At 47.1% G+C, this 22,952-nt stretch overlaps 2 protein-coding genes and 1 long non-coding RNA gene across 6 annotated transcripts in view; 1 reads left to right on the forward strand and 2 right to left on the reverse strand.

The window, feature by feature from the left end:
• Positions 1 to 22,952, reverse strand: part of LOC135811926 (uncharacterized) — a 195,015-nt gene that overhangs the window by 86,052 nt on the left and 86,011 nt on the right. The gene's annotated exons all lie outside the window — the stretch shown is intronic.
• On the forward strand, positions 1,527 to 3,222 carry LOC135811924 (uncharacterized). The gene is made up of 3 exons (XM_065325188.1): positions 1,527 to 1,921; positions 2,186 to 2,476; positions 2,611 to 3,222. The coding sequence occupies exons 1-3, from the start codon at positions 1,816 to 1,818 to the stop codon at positions 2,934 to 2,936; spliced, it is 723 nt and encodes a 240-aa protein (XP_065181260.1). The 5' UTR covers positions 1,527 to 1,815; the 3' UTR covers positions 2,937 to 3,222.
• On the reverse strand, positions 15,341 to 16,831 carry LOC135812614 (uncharacterized). The gene is made up of 3 exons (XR_010552873.1): positions 16,523 to 16,831; positions 16,265 to 16,430; positions 15,341 to 15,473 (listed from the first exon to the last, which is right to left on the reverse strand). It is a non-coding gene; the product is annotated as an uncharacterized LOC135812614 (long non-coding RNA).

Raw genomic sequence — 22,952 nt, forward strand, 5'->3', positions numbered from 1 at the left:
AAGGGTGGTGGCGTTCCTACGGATGCGGAAAGCCCGGCTTCCAGCCGAGTCTCACGCAAACCGTGACTTTTTTTTTTTTACTAGGGTGCTTCCCACAGATCTATGGTCTTCTTACGGGAGCCCCTAGGAAGGTTATGCATGAGTCGTGCCTTTCAGATATTTCAGATTTCCCCACCCTCGATCAGATTTGTTTGAGAAATGTAGCCATGCGCCAGGTGCGTGTCGCAGATGTTTTTGGTTGATTCTGTGTTTATATTGGTTTATAATTATGGGTTATCGTGATAAGGTCATCCACCATCATATTGCACTGAAATCGTAATCCTGTTGATGTCGATACAACTTTTGGAAGTAGTTCAATGACTTCAAACTGTTAGTCCACGATTTTCTAAAACAACACAGCAAAGGAGGAACAATAAACATGTATTAAAATGTAAACAAATACATTGCTGAGTCCGACACCTCGTTCCAACAACTACACTGATCCTGAGGATAAAAGGGTCAAGGCTATGGTTGGAGGTACTGATACTGAGAGATAAACAAGGCACTCCATGATAATAAAATCTTACACATCTTTTGGTGAGTATGAATGATATCCAGTCGAACCTCTTTAGGACGAACACCAAGGGACCGATGGTATTTATTCTGTGAGTTTGTCTTAACCTATTTTATAACCAGTGAATACAATTATTTCTCAAATAGACATACGAATAGATTTATTCTACAGCGAAAGATTCTAAGCCGCACCGACTCATTAGAGAGGTTTTGCATTCCGAATTTCGGAATGATTTTCGACTGTGCTTTTCCGAAAAAAGCGCGTTCCGAAAAACGGTATTTTCAGTGTTTTGCATTCCGAAAATCTGATTCGACTTCGTTTCCAAGGGTTGCCATGCAAAACAAAATGGAGAGCGTCGAACGGGTTGAGCAGGATCAAATCCATGTGCGCAGGTCAAACTGAATTATTTGGGTGCGGTTCGAAGACGAGGACGTACTGATGGTGGACCAAGTGATCCAACAGCTGAAGACGAGGTTGGCGAACTACTGTCTTGTACTGTCAGTAGGCTCCATGGCGAAGGAAGATAGAGTGTGATGGAGTGTGAGAAGATTAGTCAACATGGCGAGATCAGCGAGAGCAGCAAAACCAGCAAAAATCAAAACTACATACAGTCTGTATCGGCTATAGAGTGACCGGATATAAGAATATATCGGCTACAGTGATATTGGTACGAAATATCAAAAGCAAAACGTATTTTATCCTGTACAAATATCACTATAACCAATATTATCGGATGTAATGATATATCGGATATTATGATGGCAACAAAGAATCAAAACATGCATAACACACTACATTATTGTCGGCTATAGTGATAACTTTAAAATACATGTTGCAATAATAATATTAATATCAAAGGCCCTATTTTTTTACTTTCTTAACCGTTGCTTATTTTGATAGTGACACATGTACATAACAGATTTTTTTTATGGAAATGCGGGCACTGTCAACTATGCATATGCAGCAGGGAGTCGTAAAATACCGGGAGGCGACACGAGATGCACAACCGCGTCGGATGATTGCCTCAGCTCGGGCACGAGTGCTGAGACCTCACGCGCTGCATGGCGAGGGACTTCCCATGAGGTCAAAGCGGCGCAGGTCATGCAAAAGGACGCGTTCGCTGTTTGGTCCAAAAAATTTGAAAACTCAATAAAATTATCCTGCACACAACGAATCCAGTGTCAGCAGTTCGTTTTGTTTTTCTAAGTAATAATACTTTGTGCCTTGGCCTTCGAAGTAAAGGATGATGGAGCTTGACAGAGATGACTGCCAAAGTGATGATGATTGAGTCCACCGTGGAAGATGTAGATGACGCCACGTATTCACTTGGTGACCTGAGTTGTGGGGATGTTCAGCTGTGGGCTACAGGTGAGATTCTTTCGTTTGCATGTTTTTGTCTCTTCCTTGTGGACACGAATGTATAATCCGTAGCATACCTAAGTGCCCAAACTGACCCGATAAATTAGGTGGTCGACACCATCCTTTTCATCCTAGTCTGCCCACGATGCATTGTCTGTTCACTGTGACAGGATATTTATTGAAGTCCTGAAAATTTACGTGTGTACCTAGTATGTATCATCACCGTAGATGATGTAAACCTCCATCCTCAAACCATACTTTGTCTATGTGCAGATCGATGTAAGAGTGGTAGTGCCATCATGGTGTACAGGCCTATGGAAGGTGCAGTGATCCATGGAATTTGCAAACTGCTGACAATGAGACAGGCGAGTGTTACTGAGGCGACGGAGTCATTCCTGCATGTTATTATGACACGGTTACACAAGGCATCAGGTACTGCAAATCTGCTACGCCAGGAAGTGTGCCAGCTGAAGGCATGCAAGGGTGCTGATATTTCGCAAGCATGGCAACAAATGCTGTCCGTCATCGCAACAGCTATTCCCGAAGTGAAAATCAATTGTGAAGGTCAGTGCGTTTTGCATGCATGTTGGAAAAAAATTGGCTTCTGACTAGGTATGCAAACGCTGGCTTTTGAATACTAGTACAGTCTCTGCAACCACCAGTCCTTATATGTTGTCTTTTTCTTTTCTCTTCTTCAGATTTGGAAGTTACATCTGCAGTGCTAGCGAATCTGATAAGCTACCTGCATGCCACGGCTGCCGCTGCTATCAGGAAAGCGTCAATAGCACCATCCAAAGCTGCTGAAGCCATCCCCGAACCGGTGATTGACAATTTGTCTCACCTTGCTGAAAAGTACCATGGTGGTTGGTGCTTGGTGGCCGTGCGGCGTGAGCTGGAAGGAGCAAGGTGTCGCAACGATAACTTGCTGCAGCTTATACCTTTACTTGGCAAGGATGCCGTGACAAGCCTTCAGCCTTGTTTGGAGAATTCAGGTGGCCCGGCGTGGCTCCGAAGCTCTGTATAAGACACCATACGTCACAGATAAAAACAACTGAACCAGTGATATGTGAATTTTGCGCTTGTGTGTGTGTGTGTGTGTGTGTGTGTGTGTGTGTGTGTGTGTGTGTGTGTGTGTGTGCTTCTGTGATAAGTGGTATAAGCAGTCCACAGGGTATTCACCTTGAGTGCATTCGCCGATAGTGTGACTTTCGTCGCACAGAACCTTCTTCAGTTGGTCAGGTGACTCGGCGTGGCTCGGAAGCTCTGTATAAGACAAAATACGACACAGATAAAAACAACTGAACCAGTGATATGTGAATTTTGCGCTTGTGTGTGCACGAGCATGCATGTGTGTGTGTGTGTGTGTGTGTGTATGTGTGCTTGTGTGTATGCTACTGTGATAAGCGGTACAAGCAGTATACAGGATATTGACGGGTATTCACCTTGAGTGCATTCGCCGATAGTGTGACTTTCGTCGCAGAGAACTTTGCTCAGTCAGTGAGGCGACTCGGCCTTACGTTTCCTGAAGGCAATGTGTTCAGAACAGTTATGAACAGCTATGAACAGTTAAGAAATGACAAATATTGTTTGCAGTTCATGAGCCATATAGATGTGAAACACTTTGAATGCAGAAGAATGAGGATAGTGGCATCAAATACTGCATGGATTCTGTTTGATATGCTACTTTTTTTCCCTTCCATGGAAAGGTGAGTACATCGTCGAACTTCATCTCGAAACTTCACACAAACCTAGAATGGAACTTGGACAACATGAAGGGGCCATGGGCATGGTGTGTTTAGTGGAGAACTATTCCGAAAACAGGGTGTCATTCGCATTGACTCAATTCAAATTTGAGTACATTTCGTGAATAACTTACCTTGACATTCCGTCGTCTCCAAAGCAGTGAACTTCCAAAAAAAAATTAAAAGCCACGGCTCAACCTAAGGTAATGCGTGGTACGTATCAGAAACAACCAGCTTTCGCACTGGAGATCCAGAATAGCCTCGAAGCATATAGCAAAAACAATTGAGAAAAAGAAGATGACGACGACGTTTCAATCACGCTTCAAATTTCGCGGGTCGAGTGCGGCAATCCTCGGATCGTGAAATGTGTGGCGTGTCGCCTCCCGGTATTTTACGACTCCCTGATATGCAGCATAGCATATGCTCATTTGTCAAAACGCCATGCTGGAAGTATTTCATGTGTCGATTGAAAAAAATCGATCGTATCGCATATAGTGATGCATCGGTTATAATGATAAAATCACGGAAATCAAAAGGGTACGCTATAGCCGATACAGACTGTACGTGGAAATGTTTTCAAATAATCGAGAGCAGCAGAAAGCAAAAATACAAACATGAAAAATACACTTTTTGTATTCAAATATGTACTCCCAAACATGAAAGAGCCGAAAATCCATTTTCGGAAAACCATGCACTTTCGCCACCACACTTCCGAAAGTTCGACTACTTTTTCGACTCCTGCCGCCACATTCCGAAAATAATTCCGAAATTCGGAATGCAAAACCTCTCTATTGACTCGTCTTGTATCAAACAAAAGAGTCACTAGAGAGGTTCTGCAAAACGAAAATGCGTACAAACTTTCCCTCTACATCAGGAGGTGCGAAACTTCGCACGAACTTTCGCAACTTTGGAAGCGAAACTTGCAGGGAACACGAAATGAACTGTCGTAGGAAATTTCGTGAGATCGGGTCATAGCGTACGTGCATTTGGCCCGCGCAAACTACGAAAATGTGCAGAACGCAAAGTTCGTGCAAAAATTCGTACACACTTTCGCAAGGACTGTCGCGAAACTTCGTTCGAATTTTCGTTTTGCAGAACCTCTCTACTGAACCTTTCTTTACTTGACAGCAACTGAAAGGAGGCCTCGGCAGCGGAAAAGCTAAATTTAGAAAGGAGATCCTGTCAGCTTTTCCATTATTTATTTCATTCCGCCCAAAATCAGCACACTTTTGGTAAATGAAAGAGTCAACACAAGCAAATGAATCAAAGTGAACTGGTCAACTCACCTGTCATTGAGTAATATTCCGCGAAAGGAGGTCTCAGCAGCGCCGAAACGAAATAAGCCAGGCCAGGAGACAAAATATCCGAAACAGCTCATACAAGAAGCAGTTCCAAAGAAGGAAGTTCGTCGTGCATGCACATCCGAAAAGGCAACAACAAAAAGTCTGCAATGCACACGCATGCGGCCAGCCGGCCGCGCGATGGTAGGAGCCAGGGAGTAGTAAAATACAGTATTTTACTACTCCCTGGTAGGAGCCATGGAGTAGCTCCCTGGTCCAGGACCAGGTACCGAGCATCTTACGTAGAAACTTACGTAGCTACGTAGACAACGTGTCTGAATAGCGGTGTCGTTAGGTAGCGCCATGTGAACACAATAATAGAAAAGCTGACAGGATCGCTTTTCTAAATGTCGGCATAAGACAGAGTGACCAAATTAAGACAACATCACCAGGGCTGGCCATCAAACAGAAGACTGTTGTCGAGAGCCACCTGGATCTGTATGCAGTGACCATGACCATGATACTCGATAGGCACTTGGATACCCATATGTGCACAGAATATGATTGGAAAAACCTCAACCAAGACAGCGGCACTGAAAATCTGTCTCCAGTGGCTTGTTCAAACACGGCTACGAATCCCACCAGACCAAACTTACACAATCCACTACAAACGAGCTGTAAATGGTCAGCGTGCTGTGTTCGAAACGCTCGACCACGTTCCTCGGCAAAGGACACCACGGGTGTGCACGTACTCTTAACCAGTTCAGCCGTGCATGGGATGTGACAGTATTGCCTGTGACCGAACAGCTTGAAAAAGAACGAGACAATCCCTCTAGTCACTGCATATGGCCCATTTCACAAGGCATATCCTTGGCCTGAGAGTACACCATGACGATTGTTCCTTCATTTCTCTGACCAGTTGGGCCCACACTTGAGGTCCATAATCAAGATGGAGAGCAGCCAGCTTGCTCTATGAACGCATGCGACAATATTCAGTAGACGGCATAATCCTGACTCCTGCATGGACAAAAACAAAATGAAAAGTCACACCAAGTCATAAGCATCGTGATTAGTATACATGTAAACTACTACAATGTATTCTGAATGCAATTGAACCTCGGAACATAAGCCATACCCCTGGCAACTGCATACTCTCGGTGGAAACTAATTCAAACTATTACTTCACAAAACGGGGTTTCCAGTACGTTTTGAACTTAACATCCCTAACGAGTAATCTATAATGTAACGATTATGAAGTTGATTGTGAGAAATTATTGATCAATGTCCGAGTAATCGGTATAATCGTTTCAGCCCTACTTGTACTTCATAGGTCAACCCAATCCCACGGGCCACGACACGCTGATACCACCATAATTATGCCATTTTTACAGGGTTTAATGCACAGCTTCCACATTTCATACTGGTAACACAACTACAAGCACATGCGCGCACCTCTATGTGAGACCAATCGACCTGCAAAAGTTACAAACACGGCAAAAGCGTGTGTATGCGCATGGGCCATTACGATATGGTCCTCTTGTCAGGGTCTGTTCACTGTTATGCTGTCCTTTTTTTTTGGCTTACGGGGCAGGAATGTCCCCGTTGTGTTGGTGATGTGCAAGCGGCGTGGGCCGGCTAAGAGTGCAGTGTGGAATGGTGGAGCGAGTTAATTCACCTAGAAAACGATGAAGGTAATAATTGCGCCTGCCAAACACCATGAGACTCCAGAATATGTGTTTGTCTATGGAGTAAATAAGAGTGCATACATACTTATTTAATTCTACACACATTCCCATGACTACCATGCATGAATCGTAGATTCCGCTAGGACCCGCAGGGTCCGACGTGGAATCGGGGTTACACGAGGAGTGAAGGCGAAGAATGTGACAGTGTGTTTGGCCTCAAATCGCTCTAGTTTTCCATAAATTTCCAGCGATTTAAAGATAAAAATGCAAATGCACGCCTTGATTGCACCTAGCACCTCTTGCTTTCTTTGGCCTTTTCTGAGCGACCAAAATGATAGTGCAATCAAGAGTAGTGACAGTGAGGGGTGGGCGACACCAGCACAATGGGTGGGAACACACTGTCACATTCTTCGCCTTCACTCCTCGTGTAACCCCGATTCCACGTCGGACCCTGCGGGTCCTAGCGGAATCTACGATTACACTTCGGAGCTTCGGCTTCGAATGTGACAGTGTGACTTTTAAAGTGATCCACCTCCTCAACCAAAGCAAGGGCGTAGCCAAGCATTATGCGCGAAGGAGAAGTGCGCATGTGGAGTGAAGGAACAGGCATCTCGCAGAGTGCCTGATATACAGTAAAAATGTCGCTATGTATCGAGGATACACCATATGTACAGGTGCCCTTCAAGTCGGAGACATGAAGGGAGAAAAGGGTGACAGTCTATTATTAAAAACGACTAGCACCGGACACAGATAATAATACTGCGACACCATGGCGAGGCTGTGTCAAAATATGGAATGTCACAGTACTCCTCGAGCCAGGAATGTGGACAAAGAAGTTTGTCCCTTGCAAACCAGGAAACCAGGAAGGTCTTAGATCTGGAACCCTAGACATTCGTCTTGCTGACGGAGGCAAGGGCGAACGCAACACGTACCTTCGGGAGTTGATGGCAGTGGAATACGGACAGACTGTGAAGCTCCGAGGTGAACGGGGAGCCTGAGTCAAAACTATCTACATGAGAACGTGCCGCGTCAGACGTTTCCGAGGCAATTGGGATTGGGTCCCCAAGCCTGCAGAACCTCCAGAACATTGATGACACTCCATGTGCTGGCAGGCCAGCAGTAATAGACATCGGGCATCAAATGGGTGGTCGCTACATCAGCCTGACCAATACTCCAAGAGGCCCTGAACACGTAGCTGGAGTGTCGACGAGAGAGGAGAAAGATGCATTGGTAATTGGTCTATACTGCCTCCCTACATCGCACTGGGTGGCTAAGGAGTTGGTCCGACTGCGATGAACTCCAGACCGGACCCACCAAGAGCACTTGCTATATGTGGTGAATAGCACTAACCATCAGGATGAGGGAGAATGGAGGGTGCAGAAGTGCATTCTCCCACTGGTCTGGTCTGCCGGAAGGACCAAGGAAGCCTGGCCCTCGGCCTCAGGATCTGAGCGCTAACTCACATACTGATCCAGTTAGCGGGTATGGCTGTCCACAAATAGGGCAAGTGGGCTGTACCAATGATGTAACTTTGTAAGGACCTACCTGTCCAACAGGTAGTTGCCGCTGTCTGCAGACCGTGACGGTCGTTTGGGTCGTGGACGATGTCCCGAACATTGACGGCGACTAGGTGGAGCCACCGGGGTCGCGCCAAAAGTAATAGTTATGTACTCTTGGTAGCGCTAACAGACAGATAGTTATCCACTGTTTCTTTCCTTGGATACGTAAGCAACAGCCATCACATGATCAATCTCGACATGCAAAGGTACTCCCGTTATGCCATGCACTGGGGCTTGCAGACCAAGGCACTCCGCCCACAAGCAGTAGATGAATGGAGTTTAACTCCTGCAGAGTCATGTGGTTATGGGTGGCTGCTGTGCATGGGTCCTGAAGTGACGGGCTCTCGTAGCGCAGCGATGGCACCTGTGAGGTGACTGGCTGGCCATCCCCGACTGAAAAGTGACAGACCCAGTAATGGAGACTTGTCAATTGAATCACCAGACCATATATCGAGGTTGCACAGCCCAGGCTGTGGAGCTCTATCCTGCAAGCCCTATATTCTGTAATGAATTGATCGACTGTGAAGCTGGGCTAGCGGGAACGCCTTCCTCAATTCCGGACGCTTCACGTTCAGGCGCCTCAAGTGGCTTGGTGATGGCAGAGATGGTGAGCCTCATACATTCCAGGGACTGCACCAGCTACAAGCCGGACTTGTGCAGGTTCACTTGGAGCTCGAGATGCTCCAGGAGGCGGATCGTTGCTTGCACTATGGTGTGCCGCAACCAGACCGCACACAATAATGAGGCAGGTGGCAATGTACATCACTACCTTCACCGCCCATGTCCGGAAAATGCAGACGATCGATGCAGACACTTGGTGTATGTGCGGAGTGAATAACACATGCCGAACGGTAGACATGTGTACCGCCCGCCACTTCCGGATGGATGCCGGTCGAGTGACACACGTCCTGCATGGCCAAATAGCACATTGTCTCCATGAGGCTGGCAACATCGCCAGTGGCCGTACCGGGTCTCCAGCTTGCAGGGACCTGTGGTGATATAATCGTCATATTCAAGTGCGCAGCGATGGTAGAGATGACGCAGGATGCGGAGCCAATGGCAGCTTGGATGGTCATTTGAACTGGACATAGTTTATATCCGTAGATCTCAGGTATATGTATGGCTTACTCAGCTATTGCACAACATGGTCATGGACCTTGGGAGTGCACAGGACGTCTACGGCAAGACTAGGGTGAATGTACATGTAGGTCATCAAGTTCTTCCTCGACGGTGAGAACACAAAGACATCACATACTCACTGATTTCCTTCTGCGCTAGGAAAGCAGTTTTCTATACAATATACATAACTGTATATTTGTTTACAAAGAGGCGTCTTTTCGAGGGTAGAGGGCTCAACACGATGCGGAGCACTATGATGATTTCATTGCGTAAGGAACTCAGAGTTGCAACAAACTCTAAGACCTCCTTGTGCCTGTTGTGCATATACCTGTTCTGTATATTTTATACTTGAAGTACATTTATGCAAATGTACGCGTATGCGTACCAAGTAAGGCACACCGTGAAAGGCCACCGACAGCCGAGCAGGCTGGTAGTGTGGACCATTGGCTGCACCATTACGGGATTGGCACGACATGCATCCAGCTGCTTCAGCTCGTCTGCCAAGCCCTTGTTGGTAACGAAAGCCTGGTACATGGTGGGTCGGGCACAAGGCACACGTGCATGCAGTACCGGCGTATCCGCCATATCAGTACTAAACAGTACGAGACTGATCTGGTTGCTAGCTATGGTTGTTAGCTATAATATAAGTAGATTCCTTCTGGGTGCGTAGATATTCCAGGATACGTACGATGAAATGCTATCCACAGTAGTAAATTACAGATATGGTTACTTGGACCTGCCGTTGTACGGAAAGGGCCGCGCTGATATGCACATATCATATGGGCAATGAATTGATCCCAGTTATGGATGCGGCAGTAATCGTGCAAGGCCTTGGCTGGCCAGACCAAGAAGGGGGGTGGTCCCTCGCGGTGCCCGAGGTGGGCACTAACTTGAGTAGTGGAAGGCAGTATACCATGGTATACCACAAGTCATAGCGTACACAAAGGCAAGTGTACATGACATTGCACTCTTGGCACTACGCTCAGCAGATAGCTGGAGCGCGCGTGTCCGTATGTGCTCCAGCCACCTAAGGTCAGACTGAGGCATGGCAACAGTAAAAGTGTTATATGCTTCACCACTTCGAGGTTGCTATCACAAAAGGTGCTTGAGCAATAGGAGTGGCAGTACATTGTTGGCACTGCACAAATGGCAACCATTTGATGTTTATTTTTCATTGCTCACAGAGGTGCATCATCCACCTCTGACATCGTGATCATGCTTCCAGAACCATGTATCTACATACAGGTAAACCTGCCTTAACCGGACGCCCGTGGTGCAGCGGAAACTGGTCTGATATGACATTATTCCGCTTGACACAGGGATGCACGTTCGATCCACAGCCCTTTGGTGCAGGAACATTTCCCGTCAATACGGGATTCTGCTTGGTATAGGAACAAGCAAACACAGGTAGAACTGTACTTGCGAAAGAACAATATGAGCATGGCAGAACGGCATTAAGTTATGGGCGTGACTCTGGGCATGAAACAAAGCACTCGCCGGTGCTTGCAAAGCCACGAGACCATCGTCGTTCATCACCAATGAACTAATGGTTAGAGTGTGGTAAGGCCCCCGACAGGGCCTGCCCACTGGCGTGACGGAAGCCACCATATCTACAATGACCGCACAGTCCACCGACATGGGTGGATGCGAGTTAGGCACAGACATTGGAATGGCACTCCTGCTTTTCATGAAATTGCCCTGACCACACCAGGAAGGCACACGACAGGGCCTGCCCAGTGGTGTGACCATCGTCCATCGACAGTGGATGGATGGCTAGAGTGTGGCAAGGCACGCGACAGGGCCTGCCCACTGGTGAGACCGTCGTCCATCGACAGTGGACGGATGGTCTGAGTGTGGCAAGACACGCGACAGGGCCTGCCCACTGCCGTGACAGAAGCCGCCGCATATCCGCGTCGTCCATCGATGGGGTTGGATACCAGTTACTTGTAGGTACAGAGATTGGCAAGGCACTCGTCAAGGCCTGCCCAATGACGTGACGGAAGCCGTCTGTTGATGTTGCTACGCGCTAAGCGCAGAGCCTTGGCAAGGGACTCGAAAGAGCCTGCCGAACTCGTGAAGGCCGCCCTGACCCAACAGGGAAATCGTGACTCGTGGCATGAAACAAGGCACTCGTCGGTGCTTGCAAACCCACGGAACCATCGCAGCGTCGCCATCAGCATTGGCCGCCGAAAAGGCCGAAATTTCCATATCGGCACAAACTAGTTACTTCAGCACTTACCTACACGGACAGCACGTCGATGCGGTAGGAACTCCTACTAGTCCTAGGCCTGGACTGCGAGCTTCAGCTTCGGAGTCATTATTACACAATAGACACTGCCATAGCGGCAGTAGAAGACTTACTGAGTCTCAAGGATACCAGACAAAGGAAAAAGGTAACCTATCAGCAAAGAAGCGAAAGAAAAGGCCAAAGAAAGCAAGAGGTGCTAGGTGCAATCAAGGCGTGCATTTGCATTTTTATCTTTAAACCGCTGGAAATTTATGGAAAACTAGAGCGATTCGAGGCCAAACACACTGTCACATTCGAAGCCGAAGCTCCGAAGTGTAACTGCGAAATCGGGTGAAGTGCCTCAATGGACATCGCTCTGAACTACAATTTTGACCCTCGTTTGCACCTGATCTGAGAACGCGATCAGCCTTTTGAAGTGTATCTGTTCACATTCAAAACACCTATTAATATTTGTAACATCGTAGATAATTGTTCTCAAGTTTACGAGAAGAAAATCAGAAATCCATCAGCCATACTAGTTTTCGTGGTTCTCGTGCATTGGCAACTAGGGTATTAGGAAAAATTCGCCAAATTTTTGGGCAAGTTACTATCAAGACAATTTTTGCTTTATGAGCAGCCTAGGACAATGGACTATACATACCTGAGGTCTGGGTGGTGTCCGGTAGTTCTTTTTTGGTTCTCACGCCATCAAGTATTTCGGCATCCAAAAATCATAAATTCTGGAGGACGCAAAATTGAGAAAAGTGGCTCTCCTGCAACATGACGGAAAAATCTCTGGCGTTCCGGCTTCCAGATTTTGTTTCGACTACCGGTATCCTAGCCCTCAGCAGGCCAAGTTACAACAGCATTCATGAAAGTCTTCCATGCCAAATCGAAGACGATCAAAATGGTGATTCTGCTCAAAATTGGTCGCAGAAAAAGTCGAAAAAAAGCGGCGTCGTCATCTTCATTTTGCATAAAGATTCGGGTGATTTTTGGCCCTTGGCGCATGGACTGTGTTGCCGCCGCAGTATTGTTAACGTTGTCGCGTTGCTGCCGCTGCAGGGATCACGTCTGGAATGTGATGTTGTTATTTTCTTGTCTTCCTCTGTAATTTGTAAGTTATCTTTCTTTTTCCTTTTGTTCTTTTGCTCTTTTTTTTGTCTTTTCCAACTTCTGCTCATGGCATCCTTCTCTCAGCTCGTCAGCTGTAACAGTCATAGTGATCACCATGACGACTGTTGTGAGAAGGTGCTCGCTGCCGACGAGGTTAGTGATGTTCCGACGAGGCCATGCGTAGGCCTACACCACGTCGGAACACCCCGTCTGCACGTTGGTGTTGATGGACGTTGATGTTGTTGTAGTAGTAGTTGTTGTTGTTGTCGTTTTTCTTAGTGTTGTTCTCGTTGTTGATTCCACATATAAAACAGAGTCATATTTCGTTAATCAGCTTCAGGGTACTTTTTTCTTCAGTTGTGAACGATTTGTGGAATGTTGCAATTGGTAACACGGGACATAAGTTCAGTGCAGCGCCCAGGATGTTTTTCAGGCGAGGTACGCCGGTGTTAGGGGTCAAATGTCGGAGTCAGCATTGCTTACTTCGGCTGTTGTGCTGGACCGTCTTGGGTTCACTCGTAGTTAATTAATTGTGCCTCCCCCAGGGGGGTGGGCTCTCCGGTATTAATCCTTTGTTGAAACGAGAAATTGTTTACTATTATTAATAATTGATGAATGGGTTAGTGTTGTATCACGTTCCTCGTGGCGTGGGCTGAGTCTTCTGTCAGGTGAACGGAGCTATAAAACACGCAGACAGCGGTTATTGGTGTATCGAAGGAGGAAAGAAGTCTCATTGGTGGGTCTCTAAAAGAGACGCGTGTTGACTTTGGACTTATCGTGAGATCTCTCCAGGTTGTCCGAGGAGCTGGTAAGATGGTCGTCGACGTGGAAGGTGAACGTAGGCTGAGGAAGATATGTGGAGTGTAGCCGGACACGACGTGAAGGCTTCTTGTTGTCGTCGCGAGTTGTGCTCTGGAGACGTCGATCTTGCGTGGTGTCGTAGGTCGCGCGCGGGGATCGCGCGTAGATCTGCGTGCGGTGATGATGGCGCGCGTGGTACTCCGGAGTGTTTGTCGTCCTCGTCGTTTCGACAAATGCGAGTCGTACTTGCGGACTTGCTTCTTTCGCGATTGTGCGTTGCATCCCCGCCGTTGGGGTCAGTATTTGACCGGGGCGTTGTCCATACCGCTTGTTTTGGATATGGTGCGCGGTGAGGTGAGTGTGCGGTCTCCGTTGAGCTGGGTTTGCGGTGCCCAGGTCACGAGTACGAGTCCGTAGACTCTATGGGGCTGTTAAGTGTGACGTCACGGCCCCTTCGATACGCATAGCAACGAAGAGCACTGGGGACAAACAAAAGTCGCGTCCTCTGGATGGAACCAGATGTCAAGGGCAACAGCATCTAAATGACTGGAGAGAAAGCAGTTTTTCTTTGCTTTTTCTTCAAGCGATTGTTGTCGCTCTTTACTCCTTGTTATTTCCTCTACAAATCTCCTGTAGTCGTCGAGGGCATTCATAATGGCTGTGAAATTGGCTGCCCACTGTAAAACTCCGTGTTTGAGAGTGCTTTGAAGATTCTTCGCGTCCTGATGGATCAAAGTACGAGCGCTCCCCGTGGATTCGATTATATGTAGGTGAGTTGTTCAAGAAATCAGTGTCTTCTTTCTGTCTCTGCCCTCACGCTGGCACAATGTCAGCCTCTATATCCATGACAGCTCGCACCTCCCGTAAACTGCATGACTTAGATATATTCTCGCCCTCCGTGGTGATTGAAGACCCATGGAAGAAGTTATTATATTCAGAATGATGTCCTGAGAATATAAAATACAATAATTATAGGGAATTGTTACAGGGTACTAGTATTTTGGAAGGATGGAGAGAGAGAGAGAGAGCACTGTTTGAAGTGTTTGTCTCACTGTAATTACTCCAAATTATTGAATGGTGTATGATCTAAGAAAGGTTTGCTCCCCACACCGGAGCTCGGGCTATTCCGCCGACTTTACTTGACACTTGACTGACTCACGACTGCCATCCAGAGCACACGAGAAGTCCATCGAACCTTCGACTCGGCAAACCTGCAAGAATGCACCACTCAATGTGTATGATGTGTATGATCTACTCGATATTTTCCACAATGGTTTTTCCTGATTTGCGGGATCTCTTCTTTTGCTGTTTGCTGTGTACAGGAAGTGACTGTCTGGTGTATCCGCACCAGATCCTGGGAAAATGAAGTCAGATGCAGAGGCAGGGTCGTCCAGTGATGCAACACTGCCGTTCTATGTGCAACGTCACCGCTAATTCCCCCGGCGAAAACACAAAAAGACAAACACGTGAAGAGACTACAGTATTGACCGTTCTGGTAATGAATCGTAACTGCTCGGACAGTCGATAATCGAAACACAGAGCACCAGCATTATGTTTTGATATTGGGAACCACACACCAGCTCAATTCTCAAGCCCAAAAATTGATGAATACAAAACACAGAGCGACGCAACAAGAGATCATCCGGCAACCAAACCAACCTGGGTCTAATGCACTGAATAGTCCTGAAATACGCAGGCCACACAAAGCAGTGCAAGCACATACTGTTACAAGGTACATGCATTGCAGAACAAAGTGTAACCAAAGATACACAGGGTTATAGCTGCACACTCGTGCATGTGCTCGCTCAGCCCAAGAACACGCATGATGATAGAAATAATCCGGGGGAAACACGCTAGTACCGAAGTAAGCATCAAGACGTAAATAGTGCAGCTCTGAAAAAGTAAAAGTTACATTGACATGTACATTGGTGTGCCGAGTAGTATCATCCTTGATTACCCATCCAACCAAGACGTTATCAGGTCACAGACGCCGAGATCGCACGCCGAATGTGAAGTGCATCTAGCCTTGAACCTGTTGCACAAGGCACACACATAAAAATGACATCCACTCCGATTATTTCCAGAAGCCAATCATAACAGAACACAGAAATGAAACCACGGGCTCAACAAAATAAACGCAAAGGAAATTAGTTAAAACAATTAGTGGTGTGCACGGGTAGTCGGGTACCTGTGCTACCCGTGAGGACCTCGGGTAGACGGGTACCGAATCGTACCCGAAAACCCGAAGTCGCAGATGACATCATGTAGAAAGAGTAGAGAGAGGTATACAGTGCACGTGTACAAATAATTCACGCATGTCTACCCAGTGTGTAAGGGGAGGGGCCGGTGTGCATTGTGGTCTTACCATGGAAACATTACCCGATCGGGTACCCGTGCTACCCGACTCAGCCCTAAAAATAATCCATGAAGTGCTATTTTAATTCCAGCGCTGACTGCAGTGTGGCGTCATGGCCCGATACCCGCTGAGCATAGACACAAACTCCATTTGACAGGGGCAAGACATACTATTTTGGAATAAAGTCAGAAAGTACAGCATTCCAATGACATGACGGACACCTCGTCCAAATGCGTGGTCTGTTCATCCGGCCAACTCGGCCACGCATGAGAGTGTGTGCATGTACGCGCGCACGCAAGCGCGCGCGCGTGCACACACACCATGTATTCGGTGCGTATGGCGTACCTGTTGCGGAGATATGAAGATGGAATCATTATCATGATGTTACATGCACATGTACAGTGTATGTTTTGAGTGTAAAGTAAATTTTATTTTATTATATTACACATTTCTTCGACACAACTTACTCCACATCTTCGCATTTCTCATAATCCATCCACCTACACTCCGTCTCAGTTGAGGAAAAACTCTCCCAGGTATACACTAGTCATCACAGCCATGTGATGACATTGGGATGGGTCCCAAGCACGATTGCACTCTCCAGTTACAATATAATTTATTTGTCCAGATTATCTGTGAAGACAAAATGCAATGCATAGCGGCAATTGATGGATGTAGAGAGAGTTTGTAAATACACATATCGTTCCACTTGTTCAGGAGCTTACCTTTTGGAGTTCACATCGTTTACACGATCTCTTATGCTGTCTTGCACCTTGGCTTTGTTGACCATGGATACGCCATCCCAGAAGACATTCTACAGGAGCTACTAATGCAGAGCGTTTTTCACGCTCGATCTCGGCGATCTACCTCGTCACGCCAATAAAATCCTCCGTGACACTGGCTACAGTCACAAGGGACGTCTCAGTAAGGTAATGAGCACGACAACACCGTCGAGATCAAGAACAAAGAGAAAACAAAACACTCACTGAAAACAGCAAAGAAGAAACGAAGAAATGTACACGATTCCTATATGTTGCCACTGACAACTGGTTCGATGGAGACGACGCTACTTTTGTTTGTCCCCAGTGGGGATCGTTGCTATGCGTATCGAAGGAACTGTGACGTCATCACTTAACAGCCCCATCGCCTAAACCGTGTGTGTTGGGTTAATTATTTTTGTGGAGATCGAAAAAATAATCTCCGATCCGATTGGGACTCTGCCAACCGGGTTATGGTTGTAGCCAGGAGCACTATGCGTCCTCCCCTGGTAACATGCTGTCAAAATCGAATCACCACGTTCTCCCCCGTCGATTTCTCTGAAAGTTTGCACATCATGAAACAGCGCGTCACGTAAGTGATAGCATTGACGACAGCTCATTGCCTGTGTCGCGTGTGCTGCAGCTTCTCGACTCGTTCAGAGAGGAATTTCGGGGGGGGGGGGGGGGGTTATGAGAATTGCACTTGCAGATCTCCTAGCTCCTCTCGAAAACCGCATGACGAAGCTAGAGTCGTAGAGAGACAGATATTGCAACTGCAAAAACAGAGTGAGAAGCTGCAGACTGATGTCAACAAATGCAAGGCTGCAGGTGACGAGAGAGCTTGGAAGCTCAGGGCCCTACGCTATGCTTTTTTGCCTTGATGACTTAGACAAAAAAAGCAAAGGGATGTTATAAATTCTTATAAATTTCTACTTTTTGTTTTTAGGCATAACCTGGGATTCGAACCCGCACTATCGCCCTGCATGCATCCCCCGATTCACTTCGCATACATACTAATTCTTCCAAGTTGCTTCACGTTATGATCTTGTATTTGAAAGCCCGATTTGAATATGCATTGTGGCCAGCCGTCTTTGATTGTACGGTATGGTACGAGACAGTTACGGGACAGGTACGGGACAGGTACGCGACAGGTACGGTAGAGGGTAGTGCGACACCATCTACCGCCTTGATGACGGCAAAAAAAGAATAGAGATGTTATACATTTTTCAATTCTCCTATTTTTTCAGGCATTACCTGGGATTCGAACCCGCACTATCGCCCTACATGCATTCCCCAATACACTTCGCATTCTTACTCATTCTTCCAAGTTGCTTCACGTGATGATCTTGCGTTTGAAAGCCCTCTTTGAATAGTGCGGCCAGCTGTATGTGGCCAGCTGTGTTTGATGGTACGGTACGGTACGTGACAGATACGGGTAGCGCCAGGCGTGACACAAACACACAAACACACAAACACACAAACACACAAACACCAAATTAAAGCTGTGGGGACCCTGGCTAGCGCCAGATGTTACTGAAGTAACGTCTTCTGCATAGCTACGGGAATAAAGCCAATTCTGATGTCGACAATGGCGGGAAATCCGCCATTGTTGTCGACCTTCGGCGCCAGGTTGACGGCCTCTCTGCCAAACTCAGTGACGTGGTAGATAATTTGCCAAATAAGGTTGACCTCGCTACATTGGTTCAGGAAACGACCTCTTCGCGCACTCAGCAAGTTCATGTCATGCGTGACGTCATGGCAGAGGAGGTGGCGAAGCGGGACCGCAGCAACAACGCGGTTCTCCGATGCCTAGTGGAGGCTGACGGAGAACAACTTCAGTCCATTGTACGGGGTCTCGTTCCAGGTCTCGATGCTGGTGATGTCCTCAGCGCAGAGCGCATTACACCAAAGAAGCGGGGTGAGGCAACTGGGAACGCCCGTGCTGGCCCAAGACTGGTAAAAGTCAAGCTCACAGAGAAGGGAAAGCGAGTGTTAATGAATGGAAACGTGCTGCTAAATATGGCGCACGTGATGTTTTTTGTCAACCACGATCTGACACCACAAGAGCAGGCCAGACGTCGTGAGTTGATTCCAAAGTGTAAGGCCCTCCGAGAGAAGAATTTCCCCTGCACCCTACCTCGGGACATGATCCTGAGTAAAGGCCGTCCTATGACCATGGATGAAATTGCTCGCATTCTGCAATAGGATGCACGTGGGAACCCTTCTGTTGATGTCACATGTCCTAGTCCTATACAAGATTCCGAATTGAATATTGCTCATATCAACATTTCTACATGTAATATACGAAACAAAGTGCATGATGTTCACAAAATATTACATGACCATAACATACACGTTCTATCCGTCAATGAGACATGGCTAGATGACTCCATCACTGACGCAGCCATCCACATTCCACAGTACTCCGTCTTTCGCAATGACCGTAATCGGCATGGCGGTGGTGTTGCACTCTACATCCAAAGTCACTTGGACGCAAGATTAATTCAACTCCCATCGTCAATTACCACGGCATTAGTACGTCCTGAGGTGGTCTTCGCTGAAATCAATGTGCCACATGCAAAACGAGACCAACTGATCACTGTTGGCACCGCTTACAGACCACCAGGACAGCCTGTCGCATTTTGGGAGACCTTCTCCTCCGCTGTAGACCAAGTCATAGCGCGGAATGACAAGACCATCATTCTAGGAGATTTTAAGGTTGATGTCCTAAAGAATACATCACCACAATACGGACACCTACGTCAACACTGCCAAGAATTTTGTCTGCGGAATGTCGTGACCCAACCGACCAGGCTGCCCTCGGGTACCTGTCTCGATATAGCGCTATGCTCTGACGACCTCAAAACTTCCGCATGTCATGCCATAGCCCTGCACGGCATTACTGACCATCAGCTGGTCTTAGTAAAGACTGTCTTGCCTATGACTAAACCTACGAGAGTTGTGCGGCAGTTACGGAAGCCGCCATTGTGGAAACTGCCTGCAGACGAATGCACCGATTCCATGCTTGATGCACTCACTGATTCCGCCTTCCGCAGAGTACCCCCAGATGGCTCACCAGACGCTAACACAACGGCAACTAGCTTCTCTATTCTATGCAAAAGAGTTCTGAACGAAAAGTCGCCTGTGAAACAAATTACCATCAGTGCTAGGGCTAAGCCTAAACCACAGCCTTGGGTAAGCGATCAACTCCGAAGGTTGTTAGAAAGGCGCAAGCACCTCCACGCGAAGGTTTTGAAACATCCCGGAAATGAATCTGTGAAACAACAGTACAGGGCAACAAGGAGGGAAGGCACACTGTTAAATAGAAAGCTGAGACGAGAGTATTACAACAGGGAGTTTCGAGATGCGAAGAATAAGCCAAGGCAACAGTGGGCGCTTCTAAACTCGCTCACAGGGCGCAACTTTGTCCGTGAACAACCAAAAGCTACGTTAGGCGATCTGAGTGCCATATTTGCGTCCATTGTCACTGATCCTAATCCTTGCCCACCCTTGAGCAACCTAATACCTGACATCTCGACAACAGCTGACGCAGACGCCCCTTCTTTTAAAGAATTTCGTGCCGTTTCAGCTCTGGAGATAAGCGACCTGTTGAAGCATTTGAACTGTGCCAAGGCAGCTGGATCGGATGACATTCCTCCTCTGCTCCTACGCCTCTGTGAGCCTGCCGCTGCAGGTCCCATAGCGCAGATCATTAACGAGTCCTTGAGTACTGGAATGGTGCCAGACGTGTACAAATTGGCTACAGTGTGTCCTGTCCACAAGTCAGGGGACAAATCTGAAGCGTCGAATTATCGCCCCGTTTCACTTTTGCCGATTGTTTCTAAGATCCTTGAGAAGGTAGTACATCGGCAAATGATTCGGTTCCTTCAAGATCACGCTGAGCTTCGTATTCTCCCAGACGAGCAGTTCGCCTACCGGAGAGGGCACTCCTGTGAGGATGCGTTAACTCTCGCAGTAAACCGCTGGATGATGAGTGTGGACAAGGGCGAGTATCGCGGGGTTATACTCGTGGACATGAGCAAGGCCTTCGATCGGGTACGCCATGAACTACTTCTTAACGAGCTTAAAGCTATTGGCATAAGCGGAGTAGCACTACAGTGGTTCTCCAGCTATCTCCAGGGTCGACGACAACAGGTGAAAATTGGAAATAACAGAGGAGACGAGACACATTGTACACGAGGCGTTCCGCAAGGGTCGGTGCTAGGGCCTCTGTTATTCTCTTTGTACGTGCGACATGCCCCTGGAGTACTTCGCCACGCAGAGTCCCAACAGTATGCTGACGATATCGCCTTTTATATACACTGTCAGTCTACTGGAGAACTTCAGCACAAGTTGACAAGTGAGTTGAACAGACTAAATACGTACCTTGGAAGCATTGGTCTCATCTTGAATGCCCAGAAAACGAAGTTCATGGTGCTTCGGAAGAAGGCTCTGCCTCTTCCGCCGGATCTTACCATTGCATGCGGTGGTGTCGATATTCGACCTTCTGCCACAGCGCGTTATCTTGGCCTCATTATTGACCATCAAGTCAACCACGTATGTACATCTGTTTATAAGAAGATAGGAGCATTCCGCCGCTGCCGCCGTACAGTAGACCACACAACTAAGCGAATATTTTATTTATCCCTCATCCAATCCACTATTGAATACGCCAGCAACTCGTATGCTCACTGTCTTACACCATCTTTATACTCTCGCCTTGTTACTTTAAGTCATATGAGCATGAAACAGGTTTTTGGTCTCCCTCGCCGTACCCCGACTGTCGTTGTTTTGCGGCACGCTAAGTGTTACTCTCTCGAATCTCGTCTCAACTTGAGGCTTTATATTTTTGTTTTCAGCTGTATTCATCAGCTTACAATTCCTCTTCATTCCTTAATGTTCACCCTCCAGTCGGCTGCTACTTGCACCAAGAGGCGCAATCATTCTCTTCACTTTCTTTGCCCGCTGCTACCATTAGATATGGCATGTTCTCTATTTCTTTCCTTGGCGCTGATAGGTGGAATTCTCTGCCTGTCTCGTGTCGTCAGGTTGAGCATCTATCCGTTTTTGTTTCGCTCTGTAAAGAGCACTTAGGGTTCCCTGTAACAAGACGGCAACGTCTGTAGGGCCTTCCCTATCAAAATAATAAATTCTACTACTATACTACTACTACATGCAGACGTTATGCAGGGAAAGATGACGACGCCGGTCAGTAAATTGCTGGCCGATTTATTGCCTACCTCGAGGCCAGTCGGTGAAATGAGGGCTTCCTTCTTCAAGAAATATGTTGCCAGTCGTTTGTCGGATGCCACTCGTCTTCTAAACATCGTACTTTATGCAACCAGCGCAGTTGGATGGACGGGAGGCGAGGAATTTATCGTTTTCGATTTTCACCCTATTCCGGGTTGCCATAACATTGCAGCTGGCAGCACCACGACGGAATTTTTTTGCACAAGGGACACTAGGTGTATTCAACTCGTCAGAGATATCGCCATGACAGAGTAAGGTTATTTTAGCCCTGAAATTGTGTACAAACCAACGGCACGAAATTATGGAAATATTTATTTTTTCGCAATAATTGCATGTTTGGTGACAAAATGTAGCCATCATTGTATTGTGGCATCCTGGCGGTGTGTTTCGTAACTATACTGCATGACAATAGTTTTTATGAGAAATGGCAGCGATTGCAGCGATTGTGAACAATGTACAATCAATAGCATTGGTCCTAGCTTGAAGCGATGTATGGTATTTGCTTACATTTGAAAGCCATCTGCTGGAAGGCAGTCAAATGGGTTTTTCGTCAAACACAACCCTACCAATGGAATGAAGACACCGGGGCCGGAGAGCAGAGACCACGAATAGTAGAGTCACGAGGTGGCTGTGCCGGTGGGGAAGATCCAGCTCAACAAGGTGTTCTTGCAAGTTTGATCAGTACACCACCCTGGTTCGAATCCTCAATATCAGTGAATCTTACAGATTGATGGCTGCTGCCTTGACTCGTGATGCCTACGATAGGATACAAACTGCTCGAAGTATGTTTCAAATAAGAGTACAAGCATGTACATGTATCTTGGACTTAGCATGAGAGGCATCCACGTCGTTGATAACAGCAGAACCTTTTCATCAGGGAGTCGTACAATACGACTCCCTGCTTTGCATGACTGTCATAACACTCTCCTTATTGCAATATTTAGCCAATACTCCATTTGTTGTAGCAGCTACCACCCCACTACAAGTATGCATTCATTTCCTGGCTGGCTTGTGTAAACTTATGAATGCAATCATGGGACGCTTCGTGTACACATGCTCCCATACTTTAGTGCATGTGCGTGCGTGTGGTCGGGTATGGGTGTGTACGTTCGTGCACCTGCATGTACATGTATGTGTGCGTTTTCAT

This window comes from Sycon ciliatum, chromosome 3 (assembly GCF_964019385.1).
Source record: "Sycon ciliatum chromosome 3, ocSycCili1.1, whole genome shotgun sequence".
NCBI lineage: Eukaryota > Metazoa > Porifera > Calcarea > Leucosolenida > Sycettidae > Sycon > Sycon ciliatum.

What these genes read in the sequence shown, in the direction of transcription:
- LOC135811924 (XM_065325188.1), top strand. Translation starts at nt 1,816, where the DNA reads ATGACTGCCAAAGTGATGATGATTGAGTCCACCGTGGAAGATGTAGAT. An exon ending in TGTTCAGCTGTGGGCTACAG is followed by an intron (nt 1,922 to 2,185) that starts GTGAGATTCTTT and finishes GTCTATGTGCAG; the next exon opens with ATCGATGTAAGAGTGGTAGT. An exon ending in AGTGAAAATCAATTGTGAAG is followed by an intron (nt 2,477 to 2,610) that starts GTCAGTGCGTTT and finishes TCTCTTCTTCAG; the next exon opens with ATTTGGAAGTTACATCTGCA.